This window comes from Archocentrus centrarchus, chromosome 23 (genome assembly GCF_007364275.1).
Source record: "Archocentrus centrarchus isolate MPI-CPG fArcCen1 chromosome 23, fArcCen1, whole genome shotgun sequence".
NCBI classification, from domain to species: Eukaryota; Metazoa; Chordata; class Actinopteri; order Cichliformes; family Cichlidae; genus Archocentrus; species Archocentrus centrarchus.
Genome location: NC_044368.1, coordinates 2,462,875 through 2,480,529, shown reverse-complemented (window position 1 = coordinate 2,480,529; position 17,655 = coordinate 2,462,875). Strand labels below are relative to the sequence as shown.

Genomic DNA, 17,655 nt, shown 5'->3' with positions numbered 1-17,655 from the left:
CCCCGGGGTCGATGCCACTGCACAGACTGCAAACATCAGACCAGGTACTGTACTCTGTGTGCAACTGACATAACAAGGATGTTTCCTCTTCTTAAGAGCTGCGCTGTTTAATTTAAGGTCGGATATTCTTAATAGAAAATATGTTTGCTAAAATGTTTTAAAAGATGTGTCATCACTCAGAGGTCAAACAAGATGCTGATTGGTTGGTGTGTTTGAGAGCTCAGAGTTTCCATATAACTTGTTGTGAGAGCTTGGAAATAATTTACTAAACTGTGCAGAGAAGTTGCTCATGAGGTCTCAGAGACATTTATTCTCCTGATTATATCGTGATGAATCGTGAGCCTCCCACATGTTCCTGTGTGACAGGAGCTCAGTGCAGTGACAGCCTTTGCACTGAACTGAACTTTCACCAGCAACACCTCAATAAACCAGAGTCATGCCGTGCTGCTGCTTCGGTCAGCGCCAGGCTGATCTGAACATTTATTCTGACAGCATCACAGCAGGTGTATGAAATATGTACAGCTGTGGTCTGAAGTGCCCATCCACCCACCCTGAGCATGAACGTCAGGGTCATTTGGGGCTTGTTCTTTTTCCAGGGTGGAATGACCCTTTAAACCTTTTGGCCTTCTGCCACCGTGTTATTTATTTGGAGCCAGACGTGACCATATTTGGAGTGCTGAGAATTTATCTTTAACTCGCCTGTTTAAAATTTAGGTTTAAAGGGTGCATTTTATTAGGGGCGTGGCCTCTTTGACTGACAGGCGACACAGGCGGCTGCCTCAGCTTATTGGACTCCCTGACCTGTTTTTAATGCAGTTACCTCCCAAATAACAGTTCAGTGCAGTTAATTGTACTAAGTGAGGTTTTATGAGTGAAATTCTGGGATGTGATGCTGAGCACTGACCAGCAGGTATCTGAGCAGCCTGCCAGCCAAGCTCGCTGTCATCTTTGAGGGGAGCTGGAGGCTCTGCCTGATGGTGTTTCTGCTGAGTCAATTTACAGCTGCTACACACACACACACACACACACTTGTGATTGTCCTGCTGTGCTGCTAATCGGTGATGTACCAGAGGCTGGCTGTGTGGTAGATACCACTTCGATCATATCCAGGAGAGCTGCAGAGGTGATGTATGAAACAGCTTTTTTTAGCTACAGGGCGAGCTGAGCTCCACCAGCGTCTGCAAAAAGACGTCTGTGTGCAGACGCTGCAGAGGGGCTCAGATCTGATGGAAGGGGTGATTGAAGGCCTGTGTTACATTTACAGCTGCTGGATTAACAGCATTGTACATATTATTAAAACAACAGCAAATAGATTTTATGTCTTTCTGGATGTTTACTGACTTTTGCACACTCGATGGCCCTGCGTCAAAGATCTGCATCCACCAAACACTGCAACACATACAGCTGAGAGTTTTCCTTTCATACATTGTCCTGGATTCTTTTGGCTACAGATATTTTTGAGTAACAGCCCTGTACTTTTACTTTATTTATGTGCCATTTTCTAATTCAATTCAATTCAGTTTTATTTATATAGCACCAAATCACAACAAACAGTCGCCTCAAGGCGCTTTGTATTGTGGGTAAAGACCCTACAATAATACAGAGAAAACCCAACAGTCAAAACGACCCCCTATGAGCAGCACTTGGAGGGGCAGTCACCTGCTGTGAACAGTTGGGGCTGTGGGGAGAGAGCCAGGACAAAAGACATGCTGTGGAAGAGAGACAGATTATAACTAATGATTAAATGCAGAGTGAAGTATAAACAGAGTAAAAAGAGGTGAATGAAAAGAAAGAGTGTATTATGGCTGCACTGAGGTCCAACAGGACAAGAACAGAGATGAGTCCACTGTCAGAGGCTGTAAGAAGATCATTGGTAACCTTCACTAATGCTATAAAGTGTTTTAATGCTTAATGAAGGATGAAGATTCAAATGAAAGAAAATTCATTTTTGCAAACTTTAGAAGTTACTGCTCATCACAGATATGTGTAGCTGCACCTTACCTGTAAAGCCTGAATCCTCCACAGTGTGCTGGGTTACGTCTGGTAACATGAACACTCAGCCATTTCAAAAAACCTGACATTTTTCAGAATGAGAATATCAGCAAAGATCAGCCTGTTCCGTCTGCAGGTGTGTGTGTGTGTGTGTGTGTGTGTGCGTATGTTTACAATACCTTGTGGGGACAATTTTCCTGACATATACTACGTTGTGGGGACCAATTGCTCCTTGTGGGGACTGGAACCTTGTCCCCACAAGGGGAAACCCTGTTTTTGGGTCAGGGGTCAGAGTTAGGGCTAAGGTATGAATTGAGTTTAGGTTAGGGTTAGGGTTAGGTATGTGATGGTTAGGGTTAGGAAAAGGGTAAAGGTAAGGTTTAGGCTGTAGAAATGAATGGAAGTCAATGGAAATTCCCCACAAAGATAGCAAAACACACTTGTGTGTGTGTGTGTGTGTGTGTGTGTGTGTGTGTGTGTGTGTGTGTGTGTGTGTGTGTGTGTGTGTGTGTGTGTGTGTGTGTGTGTGTGTGTGTGAGACATGCAAATTTGTCTGTGCAGGTGTCAGGTTGCGGTTGGTTGACTGGCTCCGGTTGAGAGTCACGCCCTACTTAGGCGGCTGGATGGACAACGCAGAGAGAAAGTATCATTTGTATCCCAAGCTTCCTGGAAACGTGTTCTGATCCAGAGTGGGTAGGGGTGAGCCGCCAGTTGGGTTAAATGGTTTTCTCCTGTGTTGATTAAGAGTAGGGAGGTAAGATTATCTTTTATTGTGTTTCTTTCCAATTAAGGTCAGATGCCGGATCACGGTAGATTTTAGTTCCTGTTTTGGCCTTGGCTCACCCTGATGTGACTCCCTCTGTGTGTTTCGTGTGTGATCAAATAAAACATTGCTATTTTTACAAGAAGGATTTTGTGTGGTTGCTTGGGTCCTGGGGGACGAATGATGCTTATTCATGTTGCGCACCAGGCCCCTAAACGGGTGGTAACATGAATTGGGGGCTCGTCCTCTGTCTTCTTGCTGGTTCCTTTTTTTTTTTTTTCTTTTTTTTTTATGTGTGTGTGTGTGTGTGTGTGTGTGTGTGTGTGTTGTTCGGTGGTTGGGGTTTTTTCTTATCCTGTGGGGGGGGTTATGGAATCTTCTCTGGATGGTTTTGTTACTGCTCCTTGGTGGGATAAGTTGGAGATATGTAGCAAGGTGGATTTGTTGATTGTCGCTCATTTTTACAGTGCCCAGAAAGCGGATGTGATGGCAGCTCTGGGTGCAGGGTTGCTGGACAAGGGCGTGCTTCCTTTTCAGGTGGTGGTTGCTAAGCAGTCGGTGTAGACTTGTCCCGCAGGCTGTCCCAGATTTGCTGACGCGCCTACAGCTGGGTTGGAGCCGGGTGCGGGGTTAGATCCTCATTCTGGTATGTCCACAGAAGATCTTCGCTTAACGGGAGCTTGATGCATCGGAGCTTGAGCAGAGAGGGCCACCTGCTGCTTTTACACCTGTCTCTCTTCACCCAAGCCCACGTGTCACCGCTCCTGCAGCATTTGACGTTGCTAAACACATAAAACCTTTTCAAGTTGCAGAGACTATGAACTGGATGACTGAGAATCTACATAGACATAAAACTAGTTCAACCTGTTTTGCGAAGCTGAGGTCGACTCGTACTTTAATGCTTTTGAGCGCACTGAGCTGGCCTGAGGAGTGCTGGCCACTGTCGTTACAGTGCAAACTTGTTGGCAAAGCACGAAAAGTGTGTATTTGTCTATTGAAGATAGCTTCAACTATGAAATAATTAGACCGTGTTACAGGCCTATGAGTTTGTTCCTCAGGCATACTTAGAAACTTAGGAATTGTGAGAAGTCTGACAGCCAGATATTTGTGGAGTTTGCATGTGAGAATAGTCAGTTGTTCTAGCGCTGGTGTCAGCCCAGCAAAGTGAAGGATTTTAAGGAACTTAAAGAGCTCATCCTGTTGGAGGAATTCAAAGTGTTTGCCAGATCAGGTAGCAGTTTACCTGAACGAACAAAAGGTGACGCTGATCATCAAGGCAGCCGTCTTGGCTGATGAGTTCACGTTAACTCATAAAACTATTTTCTACTGCTGTCTCCCCTGGTGCGAAAACGGGTCAGGAGAAAAAGGTGAAATTGTTTGTCTGGTCAAAATAGCAGGAACGTGGGTGATGATAACCGTGAGTGCTATTACTGTCATGAAACAGGGCATTTAAATGCTGGGTGCCCAGTGCTCAGACATAAAGAACAGCTGTGGGTTTAATCTCTTCTTCTCCTGAGATGTTCATCACCACCGGCTGTGTGTTCGGTACTGGTGAGGAAAAAGATAAAGTGCCGATCAGGGCTGGACTGGGACAAAAAAATCGGCCCTGGCATTTTTGACTTAGACCGGCCCGCAACTATGTCTTAAAAGCATTTCACACGGTCTTACTCTTATTCAATGTGGGCATCCCCTTTGCTAATAATACTTTTATACTTTTTTTTTACACTTACTTTATTAATGCTTAAATTGCAAAGCTTTTACTTATCATTTAGCTTTTTTAAAATCTCTTATTTCACCTGTTTGAGTGGTTTTTAACACATTTAACCAGCATAGAGGCTACAATTTCAAACCACTGTGCAGCCTTTCAACACACCTTAAACCTAAATATCTAAAATGCTGTGATGCAGCCTAAAATGGACACTTGCTGGTCGTCCAACACTTCTCAGCCTTGACCGTTTGCTATTTTATCAGATTAAGGTGCCGTGGCTGCCAGATTTTGGGAAGTATGCAAATACCAATAATATTTATACTGATCAATTGCCATTGCTCATCATTCTTATGTAATAGAGCTAACATTACCTCCATCACCTCAAAGTCCCTGTATTATCCTAATGTTGCTACCTGCTTACGTACTGCACTTTCCCGCTCACTCTGTCCCTCGGTTTCCAAAGCCTGCATCTCTGGCTGCTCCTCTGTCCGCTGCTGCCATCTTCACCTACAGCAGAGCCAACCCAAGCCTTGAAAGGGCCCTAAGCAAGGTAAAGACCCTACAATAATTACAGAGAAAACCCAACAGTCATCCTAATCTTAAAAATAGAGAGGAAGAAGAAGAAGAAACAGCCTTTATTGTCCCACAGAGGGGAAATTTGGGTGTAACAGCAGCCGCAGTTATTATAAATATAAATAAAGATATAATAATTCACACTATTAAGAAAAGAATATATATAAAATCAACAAACAATATTAACCTTTATACTACTAATAATAACACTATATACAATGTACATGATGTGCCTGTGTGTTGAACCTTAACAGGCTGGACTATTTACAGTATATTATATATTATCCTACATTGTGTAGGTTATTGTGGTTTTTGTTGGGAGCAGTGATGGTTATAAAGTCTTACAGCTGCTGGGAGGAAGGATCTGCGGTAACGCTCCTTTGTGCATTTAGGATGCAGCAGTCTGTCACTGAAGGAGCTCTCCAGAGGGTGTCTGTCTCCTGAATCCAAGCTGGGAGCTGGTTCCACAGAAGAGGGGCCTGAAAGCTGAAGGCTCTGCCTCCCATTCTACTCTTAAGTATCCGAGGAACCACAAGTAAGCCAGCAGTCTGAGAGTGAAGTGCTCTGTTGGGGTGATATGGTACTATGAGGTCTTTGAGATAAGATGGGGCCTGATTATTCAAGACCTTGTAGGTGAGGAGAAGGATTTTAAATTCTATTCTAGATTTAACAGGGAGCCAATGAAGAGAAGCCAATATGGGAGAAATCTGCTCTCTCTTTCTAGTCCCTGTCAGTACTCTAGCTGCAGCATTTTGGATCAGCTGAAGGCTTTTCAGGGAGCTTTTAGGACAGCCTGATAATAATGAATTACAATAGTCCAGCCTAGAAGTAGTAAATGCATGAATTAGCTTTTTAGTATCAGCCCGAGACAGAAATATTAGAGTGTAGCCTACTTATTAAATTAGTGTTGTTACAAGTAGACAAATATGCACAGTTAGAATAGTCTCTTCTTTCTTTTAGGAAAAAAAATTAAATTGTAAAAAATAAAAAAAAAACAAAAGAGTTTCATGACAAATGTGGATGAGCTTGGGGGCCCCCTGGTGGTCAGCCGCATATGTCGCCTATGTCTCTGACCGACTCTGCCTACAGCTGCTGTTGCTGGAGCATTGCTGTTACAGAGGACGTGGAGGCTGCAGTGAACATGTCTGTGATCTTTACACACTTTGTAGCATCTACAGCGACACTCTTTTATTTCTTCTCAGTAACTTCTCCACACCCCTTTCTGCTGCTTTGTTTCTCCATGTTACCTCTCCTTTAGCAATGCTCAACACTGAAACTACTAGCGGGAGTTACAGGACACCACGCAGCAGGCCTCTTTCCCACCAACAGGGCTCCGGAGCCCGTGCCGTAATTTGAACCGTTAGGCGGGTTTTCCACTGCCCAAGCACTCGGTGCTCGGCCGAAAAATGGGTTCAATTCCGGCCCCGCAAACTAGCTGGTCTGGAACCAGGAACCCATGCCAAAAGCGGCAGAGGGGCGTGACTCTGCCGTCTCAGCATCAAGTTTTCTACCATATTACATGTGTATTACAGGAGAAAAGAGAAGTGATTTTCACGGCTGTGAATTAGGTTGGGCTCTAAGGCTGAACTTGCTGCTTTGTATCAGTTCATATCACAGATAAAAGGACACAAAGTGCGTACTTGTCGTCTTGCTCTAATCCCTGTCTGTTTCCCTCTGTGCTGCACACAGATGCTGCAGTAGTTTGGTTTGGACCCTAAAACGTATTTGCAGCACAGAAAGGAGAGCGTGTTCTCCCACGTTTGTGCGCTTTGGCTTCCGTGTCCAGACAAGGACCCGCCCACAGGAGCAGTTCACAGAAACGCGGTGGGAGCGCGGGTCCATTCTTAATCTTTTCGCCGGTTCCTTGGGATCGGCACGGGAACTTGCTCCGGCTCCGGAACCTCGGCGGTGGGAAAGTAGCAGCAGAGAAAGGGTGGGGCTGCTTTCATCCTATATCCTGATTGGTTACATCCACTGTCTATATTGAAGATGGGCCAATGGGCCGCCCCCTCTGAATTGTGGGCCGGTCTCTGAAAAAAAAAAAAAAATCCAACAGCATTGGCCCTGAGAACGGTCGGCCCACCAGGCAAATACCCGGTATGCCCGATTACCAGTCCAGCCCTGGTGCCGATTAGTATTCTTCAGAATACCGGGGCTCATCAAACTTTCATGTTAGACTCTGTTTTGCTGCTGTATGTGCTGTTCAACCCATGGCGCCTTTAGGTACACCTCGTAAATTTAGTTATCTATACTTTAACAGAATTAGATCATATAATTTAGTGCCGTTTTAAAAATATTTTGCATATTCTATACAAACTAAAGTGATACCCAACATAAGCAACACTATTCAGGCATATTTACATTACAGTTCTCAGTCGACGTCATTGTCGTCGTCTTTTTCGTCTTGTGAGTTTGAGGTTCACCAAACCAGCTTAGAGCTGCATTACTGCCACCTACTGGAATGGAGTGGATCAGGAGTTAGAAAAAAAAAAAACCCTCCTCAGATTCTATAAAGTTCTCCATCGCTGTGACGGATTTCCTTTAACACTGAGTGGATCATCACTGACATGTTTTTTTTCTCTAACTCAGCTCCCAGAACGGATCAACCAGCTTGCTTGCGAGTGCCGCCATTAGCATTACCAATTGTCCGGTACCAGAAGGACCCCTTCCCCGTCAAAATATTTTTTATACTTTAATCCCTGATTAGTGACTAAATATAGACCTGTAGTAGAAACGTATTTAGGAGAATACTTGTGAGTATAAAGCATTACAAGATTATGCTCAGCAGCCCCCAGCTGATTTACGTGCAGTCTGTCTGCACAAACGAAAAGAGGCGGAGCCGGTGAGCTCAGGTGGAGCAAAAGAAAATGTTTTTCTAGTGTCCAAATGAAGCTTTCTTGGAACAAAAATATCAGGAACGAGGCAAAACAGAGGTCAAACAGTTAAGGAGGTCGGACACAGTGCCAGTTCTGGAGGCCAACCGCGTCCCAGCCGCGGCTGCGACGAGGCCGACTGCACTCAGGAGAACGACCGTGGGGCCAGCGGCGGCAACGAAGACACTCAAGATCATACCTGTCAAGTTTTGTATTTAAAAAAAGAAATTTTCCACAGCTGAAAATAGTAGTCGCTATATGACGTCATTACCTAATTTGCATAATAGATCATTTGTATGTAGTTGCAATGGAGGCTGTAGGAGAGAAGAAAAACATCTTTGGAGGGACAAAGTGTAGAAAAAACACCATAAATATGTTTAGAACTACATATGAACTTTATGAAATAATTTAATAACTTTAATGCTTTGCCTAGACCCACATTACATAGATCATACATTTTGTCCCGTATTGTTTGATGTTAGAATAGCAAATTTAACATAAACACTGTGGGGTGAGACTGCTAGCTACGTTCAACTCTCCTCCTTTATCTGGGCCGCTGTTGCCAACTTGTGTAAGAAAACTCGCTGTTGGCTGTCTCAAAGGTTGATAAAAGCCGAAGCGAGGTCTGATGATGGGAGCAGGGGGAGTGGGTAGGCAGGCTTGGTGTTTAAGTGAGGTTTGGTGGTTGAAGGGTGGACGGTGGAGTCGAAGTGAGGTCTGGGCGATGCCAAAGTGTACGAAGGAACGCAGTAAGAAGGCTTTGTGTACACAAAATACGGCGGCGGCGGAGGATTTCGTTGTCGCTATATCGCTTTTTGGAGGAAAAAAAAAAAAACAAGTCGCTACGGGGCTAAGTTGGCAATGGCAACACTGAGCAAAAACCGAGGTCCAGTTGTTTTTCTGGGTTTGATCTCTGGCTGTCGGCCCTCCGAGAACTGCCACCCAGGCTACTCACGTGGCAGTTTTTGCGAGGCTAGTGACAATTCAGTTTGAAGCAGTACAGGAATACTTTTTTAAAAAAATATTATATTAAAATATGGGAAAATAATAATACGGGAGGACGGCAGGACAGAGGGGTAAAATACGGGAATTTCCCAGCAAAAACAGGAGACTTGACTGGTATGCTCAAGCTACTCGAAAGACTCAGGATGTTCAGCATGGCGTGCAGCTGACTCCTCCAACGACTGGGGCTGCTGTGCAGGTGGCTCGGAAGACTCTGGCAGAGATGAAGCAGATGACGATGAATGAGAAGTAGGTGATGAAATCTCTGAAGTGCTGACTGAAGCTGAAGTCTCTGGAGTGCTGTTTTTCTCACGTCCAAAGCAGCAGCGCTTTTCCCTGTAGCCACCATTAAAACCTTTACTTTGAAACAGCTGGAGGACCTTCATCAACCACCTGATCAGTAAGTGCCAAGATGAAGAAAAGAGAACTTTGCAGCTGCTCCATCCACCGCTGTTTGTTTCACACAGCAAAAAAACTGCAGTATGGAAGTTAAAATATGCAGATGGATTGTTCATACGAAAAAGTCGATTAATCAATAGAATAATCAATATTTGCATCCCTGTTTTGCTGTACTGTTTTCACTATACTGTATGAATAATGTCCACCTCCTGTAACATTTAGTTGATGAGGGCTGCCGGAGTCTGGCTGGCTCAAAGGTTCTCGCACACCTTGCAGTTGTATTTTATGTTAAAATATTAATATTATTTTTGAAAGAGGAATTCTTATTTTTATACCAGTTTTAATTTTGTTCTACTTTACATTAAAAGGAGTTAATGCAAACCAACCCATTTGTGGTTTATTTTATTCACTAACCCAATGAGAATCGCTAAGAGAATCAAGAAGGAATCGAATCGATAAATGATATCAATAATGGAATCGGAATCGCTAAATTTTTATCAATTCCCATCCCTGCTTGAGGAGCAGGGACAGGTGCAGAGGTGGGCCGGTCCATGGCCGCCCCCACTGGCAAAAACAAAACGGATGCAGGAAAGAGCCCATCATTGGCTACTCCCACCCAGTGAGCATGTATTGGTGTTAGTGAGGCCTCAGAAGCAGCAGTCTCAGGGAAAGTTTGTATGTGTGCACTGTTTGAAACTAGCACATTTGGAAGCAGTAGTGGTAGGAAGATATCATATCAATACCAACATTGGTATTGATATTGATCAATACCAGTGTAATGAGATCGATACTTTTGCTTCAGTTTCTCTCCTGTATGCAGCTCTGCGGTTTCATCAAAGATGCGAGCTGTTTAGGTACCGCTCCAGTCACAGCACAGAGCAGGCACACTTTGCTCCTCCCCTCCCCACAGTGTTTTGACATTATACTCTCACGTGACTCATAATATATTTTACTTAGGAAAAAAGGAATTTGCTTTAAATGTTTTATAACATTGTAGGGTGATAATTTTGCACAGCTTGTTTATTTAAGAAAAAATCCAGAGAAAAAGGAGAAAAAGAATCATAAAACACTTAAACTTCATGAAAATTCTTCATAATTGTTAAAAGTATCAGCATCAGTATCTGCCTCAGTATCGGCGATACTGGCCCCGTGTTTACTTGGTATCGGATCGATCCAAATCTTGCAGTATTGCACACCACTAGGAAGCAGTGCTTAAAATGTTCTTGCTATTAGCTTGCTCAAAAACAGGAAATGACATGCCCTCTTTACTAAATGGCTCAGAAACAGAAGAAGCATTGTTCATGAGATCAGGAATGTTACATGAAAAATCATTGTTTTTAGGTTTGGAAACCTGATGGGGAATGTTTCTTTTATAAACTGACTCAGAAACTTTAAATGAAAAGTTATAATGGCTCTCAGGCTCAAAAACATAACATGGGTTAATGTTGTTCATCGGCTCAGTTACATGATCAGTGTAAATGTACTTCTTATTGTCTGTAGGCTTGGAATCTACATGTGTACTTGAATTGACTGCTCGAAAACATGACCTGAAAAATCGTCCTTATATTTAGGTTGTACTGTACCACCAGACAGATAATCGTTGTTTATGGACTTGGAACAGGTGGCTTCCACTAACAAAGGAGAATCCAGTATTTCCACAGTCATTAAACCAAAAATATTCTCCCTGCTCAGACACGAAACATGAAAAGTCCTTATTTTCAGGCAAAGACTCATGGCTCAAAAGAGAGGCCGGTTTACTCACAGGAAAGTTTGTTTCATTTAGCCTGTCATAATCAAATTCAAATTCCCCAGACAAAGTACAATTCAAAGAGCAGGAAACACTACACCCCATGTGATCCGTATGATAAGACAAATTGTTATTAGCCAGCTCAGAAACAGAAATAACTGGGTTTAGACCTGCTGGCCCCCAAGTAGAACAAGAATCCCTCAATTCTGGCATCTCCAAAACGGAGCAAGACAGAGGTCAAACTTTTCAGGGGGTCGGACACAGGAAGAGCTGCGGGAAAGAGGCAGCACAGGAGTCCATAAAAGTTCAGAGGGTCTGCCAAGAAAACCATGACAAAAGCAAAACAGCTCTGGGGGCCGTCCGCAGTACCAACGGTCAGTAACGTAAGATTTTTCATGATAAATTTTGTTGCGTAAAATAATGAAGAACTTTGTCTGATACCAAACGATGTGATAGCATGAAATATTGTGTTGCCACACATGTTGTGTATTAGATTAGATTAGATTCAAATTTATCATCATTGTACGTACCAAAACACCCATCCATGAGACAGGTGTCTGCGGACATGCAGCCGTTATACAGGCGGTACCATCACGTGTATCCCGTTAGATGGTGAGGGTTATGGAGGGAGTGGTCCTGTTGGTTGACTCCCACATTAGGAAGGCGTGGGTGGGGCCTATCGCCAGTATGCTAACATCGGTATCATGGGTCAATGCTGTGACTTTTCATGCTCGTTATCGCCATGGTTACCACTAACCACACAGTCATAACGCTGTCACACACTATGGGAACACTTACGCACAGATGTTCCCCGGAAAGAACTCTTTGGTTAATTAAAGCAGTCACTAAATGGCTGAAAATCTTCAGGTCTAATCAGACTCGTGATGTTTTTATTTCTAGGCAGACATGCCATCCATCCCAGATCTGATCAGGAAGAAGAGAGATGGAGGACAGTTAAGTGATGAAGAGGTCAAAGCCTTCATCCACGCTGTTACGGCTAAAACCATACAGGAGTGTCAGACAGGTACAAACCATTTGCGTTACATTCAGACCTCCTCCTGTTTATCTTTAAGATCTCCCTGTCTTTGTATTTAAGGGGCCATGCTGATGGCTATTTGGCTGATGGGGATGGTCCCCACAGAGACTGAGACCCTGACCCGAGAGATGATGTTATCGGGGGAAGTGATGAAATGGCCCGAGGAGTGGAAAAAGCTGGTGGTGGACAAACACTCGACTGGAGGAGTGGGAGATAAAGTCAGTCTGGTGTTGGCGCCGGCGCTAGCTGCCTGTGGCTGTAAGGTAAAGACTTTGATGCAATCTGATTGGGTAAAACTTCAAAGTGGACTTTCTGTTCATTTCCAGATTCATGTGGACTCTACTATTTTATTCTTCTCCTAGCTCGGTATTCACTAATTAACAGTTCAAAATAATCCTTATTTATCTTATCCTCTGGAAAAGGCTGTTTTGGCTCCTCCCCCTTTAAGCAAGCTTTCTTGTGATTGGTTACCCCTCACAAAAAGAAGGCTTAAACAGGTGGGTGGGGCTCCTGTTTCTCATAGCCTGAGAGGATCATATTTGGAATATTCATTCAATCCATGTCCACAGGTGCCTATGATCAGTGGGCGGGGCTTGGCTCACACAGGAGGAACTCTGGATAAACTGGAATCGATTCCAGGATTCAACATCGACCAGTCAACAGAGCAGGTGAAGCAACTGTTCATTCATGAAGTAAATAATTCACAGTGTGTAATGTTGTAATAATATGGTAATAAAATATACTATCAGTCAGTCTCTTCATTTCTACATTTTAATGATTCAACTTTTCTTCCCCAGATCCTGGGGATCCTCGGTTCAGTGGGCTGTTGCATCGTGGGTCAGACGGAGGAGCTGGTTCCTGCAGATCGAGTCCTGTACGCCCTGCGGGACGCCACCAGCACCGTGGACAGTTTACCGCTCATTACTGGTAATAAACTGGGATTACTGACTCCAGCAGGGACATCTGAATCCCATCCATGAGGCTTTGGATCAGCTGTGGGGGGTCACCTCGACTGACCGATACACTGACAGCTTTGCTTTCATGCTCAGCTTTCTCTAAAGACAAGTTTGATCAGTTATGAAGCAGCGTGGCCATCAAATCAAAAGGAAAGCATCCAGATGTTTAGATACCCTCATAAAGCTGGAGCTCAGCACCTGCCGTGGACGTCCCGTATAATCAGTTTATGGCCGTCTGAGTTCTGCTTTAAATTCGTGGCTGTGTTGTGTCCGCAGGGTCGATTATCTCAAAGAAAGGAGCTGAGTCTCTGTCCGCTCTGGTGCTGGATGTGAAGTTCGGACGAGCTGCTCTCTACAAAGACCTCACCAGTGCTACAGAGCTAGCTCAGCAGCTGGTGAGTATGTTACATAAAAATCATATATTTCACTACAACAGCCCAACAAAAGCAGGAGGAGTCACTTCATTATTAAACATTGGAATTAATTAGCCCATTGAGGTCCTTCATGTCTGGAGCGTCTAACTACCAGGCATGTGATTATTTTTCTTTCAGGTGGGAGCAGGAAACGGTCTGGGCATGCGCACAGCAGCCGTGCTCAGCAGCATGGACGGCACCATCGGTCGATGCGTGGGAAACAGCCTGGAGGTGATCGAAGCTCTGGAGACGCTGAAGGGGAACGGCCCCGACGACCTGATGGAGCTGGTCACGACTCAGGGTAACAACTCGTTAAGGTCGAGCTTCAGTGGGCGGAGCTGTTTCCCATCAAGCGGCTCATCAATTAATTAGTTTCATTCAGAAACCCAAATCTGTTTCCATCTGACAAATTCTGCATCATCAGAGCAGAGTTTATTTTTCCATCCATCCATCCATTCTCTTCCACTTATCCGGGGCCGGGTCACAGGGGCAGGAGCCTAAGCAGAGAAGCCCAGGCTGTCCTCTCCCCAGCCACCTCCTCCAGCTCATCCGGAGGGACCCCAAGGCGTTCCCAGGCCAGCCGAGAGATATAATCTCCCCAACATGTCCTGGGTCTACCACAAGGCCTCCTCCCGGTGGGACATGCCCGGAAAACGTCACCCAAGAGGCGACCAGGAGGCATCCTAATCAGATGCCCGAGCCACCTCAACTGGCTCCTTTCGATGTGGAGGAGCAGCGGCTCTACTCTGAGCCCCTCCTGGATGGCTGCACTCCTCACCTTATCTCTACGGGAGAGATCAGCCACCCTTCGAAGGAAACTCATTTCTGCCGCTTGTATTCGAGATCTTATTCTTTCATTCACTACCCAAAGCTCGTGACCATAGGTGAGGGTAGGAATGTAGATCGACCGGTAAATCGAGAGCTTCGCTTTTACACTAAGTTCCCACTTCACCACGACAGACCAGTGCAGCATCTGCATCACTGCAGAAGCAGCCCCGATCCATCTGTCGATCTCCCGCTCCCTTCTCCCATCACTCGTGAACAAGACCCCGAGATACCTGAACTCCTCCACCTGGGGGAGCAACTTGTCCCTGAGCTGGAGAGGGCACTCCACCTTTTTCCGGCTGAGGACCATGGCCTCAGACTTAGAGGTGCTGATTCTCATGCCGGCCGCTTCACACTTGGCTGCGAACCGTTCCACTGCGAGCTGGAGGCCCCCCCCTGATGAAGCCAACAGAACCGCATCATCTGCAAACAGCCGAGATGAGACTCTGAGGCCACCAAGGAAGAAGCCTTCCGCCACCTGGCTACGCCTAGAAATTCTGTCCATAAAAATTATGAACAGAATCGGTGACAAAGGGCAGCCCTGGCGAAGTCCAACACCCACAGGAAATGAGTCCGACTTATTGCCAGCTATATGGACCAAGCTCTCACTGCGGTTGTACAGAGACTGAATGGCCCGCAACAACGGGCCAGACACCCCATACTCCCGCAGGACCTCCCACAGGATACCCCGAGGGACACAGTCGAATGCCTTCTCCAAGTCCACAAAGCACATGTAGACTGGTTGGGCAAACTCCTACGCACAATCAAATATCCTCGAGAGGCTAAAAAGCTGGTCCAGCGTTCTGCGACTAGGACGAAAACCGCATTGTTCCTTCTGGATCCGAGGTTCGACTAACGGGGGTGGCGTGATTTATGAAAAATCAGTGCAGGTGTCACAATAAAAACAGAGCTTTAACTCCGTCTTATGTGCATCAGAGCCTCATCAGACATGCTGTGGACACATTTGACCAAACTAACAAAAGTTGACATTTTTCTAAAATCTGGGGTTTTTTTGTTTTTTTATAACTAAAATTGTTTTTTCACATCTAGTTTTTGTAGTTTCAGTTAACTCTAATAACCTTATAAATGACAAGTTGATACATTTCCTCCCCCAAAAGAACCAATTTTATTAATATTTTGATGTATTTGACTAGAAAAAAAGACTTTTCAGTGCTGTGACTTTGATTTCTGCAGATAAAACAATCCCAGGTGACAAACTGATGTGTTTCAAAGTGGCCACTTCATTAGCTACACCTGTGGCCTAATATCTCCCTTCGTCTTCATTAGTCTGTTTACCTCTTTTAGCAGCCGGGTTCAGCAGTATCTATTGTCTAGTTAATATTATAGTTTTGGGGTAAATAAAGTGCATCTTATCTTTATTCTTCTCCTAGCTTGATATTCACTTTTTTATTTTGGACCCCATGCAGATGCTTTGCACTCAGGTTAAGAAAAAAATTATTATTATTTTACACTGTGTTCATGCAGCCCTTCAGTGCAGCTCCTGCCTCTTTAGGCTCCTCCTCCCTGTATGATAATAACATTGTTTTTGCTAAAACTGAGAAAATTAGACCAGTGAGCTTTAAAAAAGAAAGAAATACTGCTGAGAAAACAAACAGAGTGAAGCCCAACTTCCTGTTTACATTTCATTAATCATTCCCCCTTTTATTAATTAAAAAAGAAAACATGATTAATCTTTAAGAATGAGTTTGGTTTTTATGTGTAGGAGGCTTGCTGCTCGTGATGACTGGCCTGGCAGCTGACCTATCAGAAGGCAGGAAGCAGATTTCCGGCGCCGTGGCCAACGGAGCAGCACTGTTGAAGTTCGGCGCCATGATGGAGGCTCAGGGTGTAGCCGCTGAGACGGCTCAGCTCTTGTGCTCCGCCCGTGCAGATGGTTACTACAGCGTGCTGAGGAAAGCGAAGCATCAGCTGGAACTGAGAGCTCCTGCAGACGGTAAAACCATAAAACTCCTCGTTACTGCTGAACGTCCACACCTACAAAGAAAGTTAACGAGTATCTGTAAAGAAACTCACACACCTGAGGACAGAACAAAGGCAGAAACATCCAAAGAAGAGCTTTGAATGTTCTTCAGGAAGCCTGGAGAACTGTTCCTGAAGACTCAGAGTTCAGGCTGAGCTGAAGGATAAACGAGGTCACACCAAATATTGACTTTCAAGCTCGTGAGAACCTTACAAACTCTGTTTCTGTCTGTTTCACGTCTGCATGTTTCAGTGAATCTCTGCATCTATTTCACATTTTTCTAAAGAGGCTCAAAACTTTTGCACAGTAGTGTATCTATGTATTAAACTATGTTTTTTTCTTAATATGATGTATTATGATGAAGTGCTCATATTTAATCCCTGTCTCTGTGTTCCTGCAGGTGTCGTTTTGGATGTTGACGGTTTGGTTTTAGCTCAGGTGCTTCGCGGTTTGGGGGCGGGGCGATCGAAGGCTGGAGAGCCTGTCAATCACAGCGTGGGGGCAGAAGTCCTGGTGTCTCTAGGTCAGAAGGTCACTAAAGGTGAGTGGTCAGTGATGATGATGATGATAATCTGAAGGACGTCCTCCTGACGGACTCGTGTGTTTTCAGGCGTCTCCTGGTTGCGGCTCCATTACGAGGATCCGGCGCCGACCCAGGACCAGAAAAACCAGCTGGAGAACGCCCTGACTGTGGGAACAGACGGAAACATACCAACACAACAGAAATGCACTTTAATAGAAAAAATTCTACCTGACAAATACGCATGTTAATACTTAACCGTTGCTGCTGCATTACCTCATCGACCTGTCGGTCTCCGGTGCTGCTGCTTCCTGCTGAGATCATTTAAAGAAACGGTTCTCGTGTCCTTGACCGCACCGTGCTCATCGCCACTTTGCAGACCTTTCCTGCTTTTCCGTTAACTTGCTGGCAGCCGGCAGCTCTGCCACAGTTTGAGGGAATTTAACTCCATCTTTTCTCCTCCTCGCGTGGGTGGTGTGATTGATGTAGTTCTTCAAACGTTTTGCGGGTTTGCAGACCTTTAATTTATTCCATCGTTTAAATAAAAATCGCTTCTTGGGAAACTGAATCTTGGTTGTGCTTTTTATACGTTGTGGACATCCTGTCATCTGATCGTTGTCGTATCAACAATCAAGAACACCAATTTTCCGGCACTAGGAAGGTTATCGGGAACTTCTCCCACTCTCAGAATTTTCAGGTTTTGTAAACTGAGTCTTTTTAAAAAAAATGTGGATTCATAAATGCACCATCAACCCTACGAAACACAATAAAACTTTTTCATATTTAAAAAATACTTTTTTAGTTTTGTCAGTCGATGTTTCTCCTTCACGCTTCTCGAGTTTAACAAACTGAACTTCTTCGTTTTTT

The 17,655-nt window shown here is 44.6% G+C and overlaps 1 protein-coding gene across 2 annotated transcripts; it reads left to right on the top strand.

The window, feature by feature from the left end:
• tymp (thymidine phosphorylase) lies at positions 1-17,441 on the top strand. 2 transcript variants are annotated; one of them, XM_030720499.1, is made up of 10 exons: positions 1-44; positions 11,958-12,081; positions 12,154-12,356; positions 12,663-12,761; positions 12,891-13,020; positions 13,326-13,444; positions 13,601-13,763; positions 16,011-16,241; positions 16,669-16,809; positions 16,879-17,441. In XM_030720499.1, exons 1-10 carry the CDS (start codon positions 12-14, stop codon positions 17,037-17,039), a joined length of 1,404 nt encoding a protein of 467 aa, XP_030576359.1. In that variant the 5' UTR covers positions 1-11; the 3' UTR covers positions 17,040-17,441. The 2 variants fall into 2 exon arrangements, with proteins under 2 accessions (XP_030576359.1, XP_030576360.1); XM_030720500.1 differs by lacking the exon at positions 1-44 and adding an exon at positions 5,516-5,571 and having other exon boundaries at positions 16,879-17,440.
• The last annotated feature ends 214 nt before the right edge of the window (positions 17,442-17,655 follow it).

Coding starts and splice junctions, on each gene's coding strand:
- tymp (XM_030720499.1), top strand. CDS start 12: ATGCCACTGCACAGACTGCAAACATCAGACCAG. Junction 12,762..12,890: donor TCGACCAGTCAACAGAGCAG/GTGAAGCAACTG, acceptor TTTCTTCCCCAG/ATCCTGGGGATCCTCGGTTC. Junction 13,445..13,600: donor CAGAGCTAGCTCAGCAGCTG/GTGAGTATGTTA, acceptor TTTTTCTTTCAG/GTGGGAGCAGGAAACGGTCT.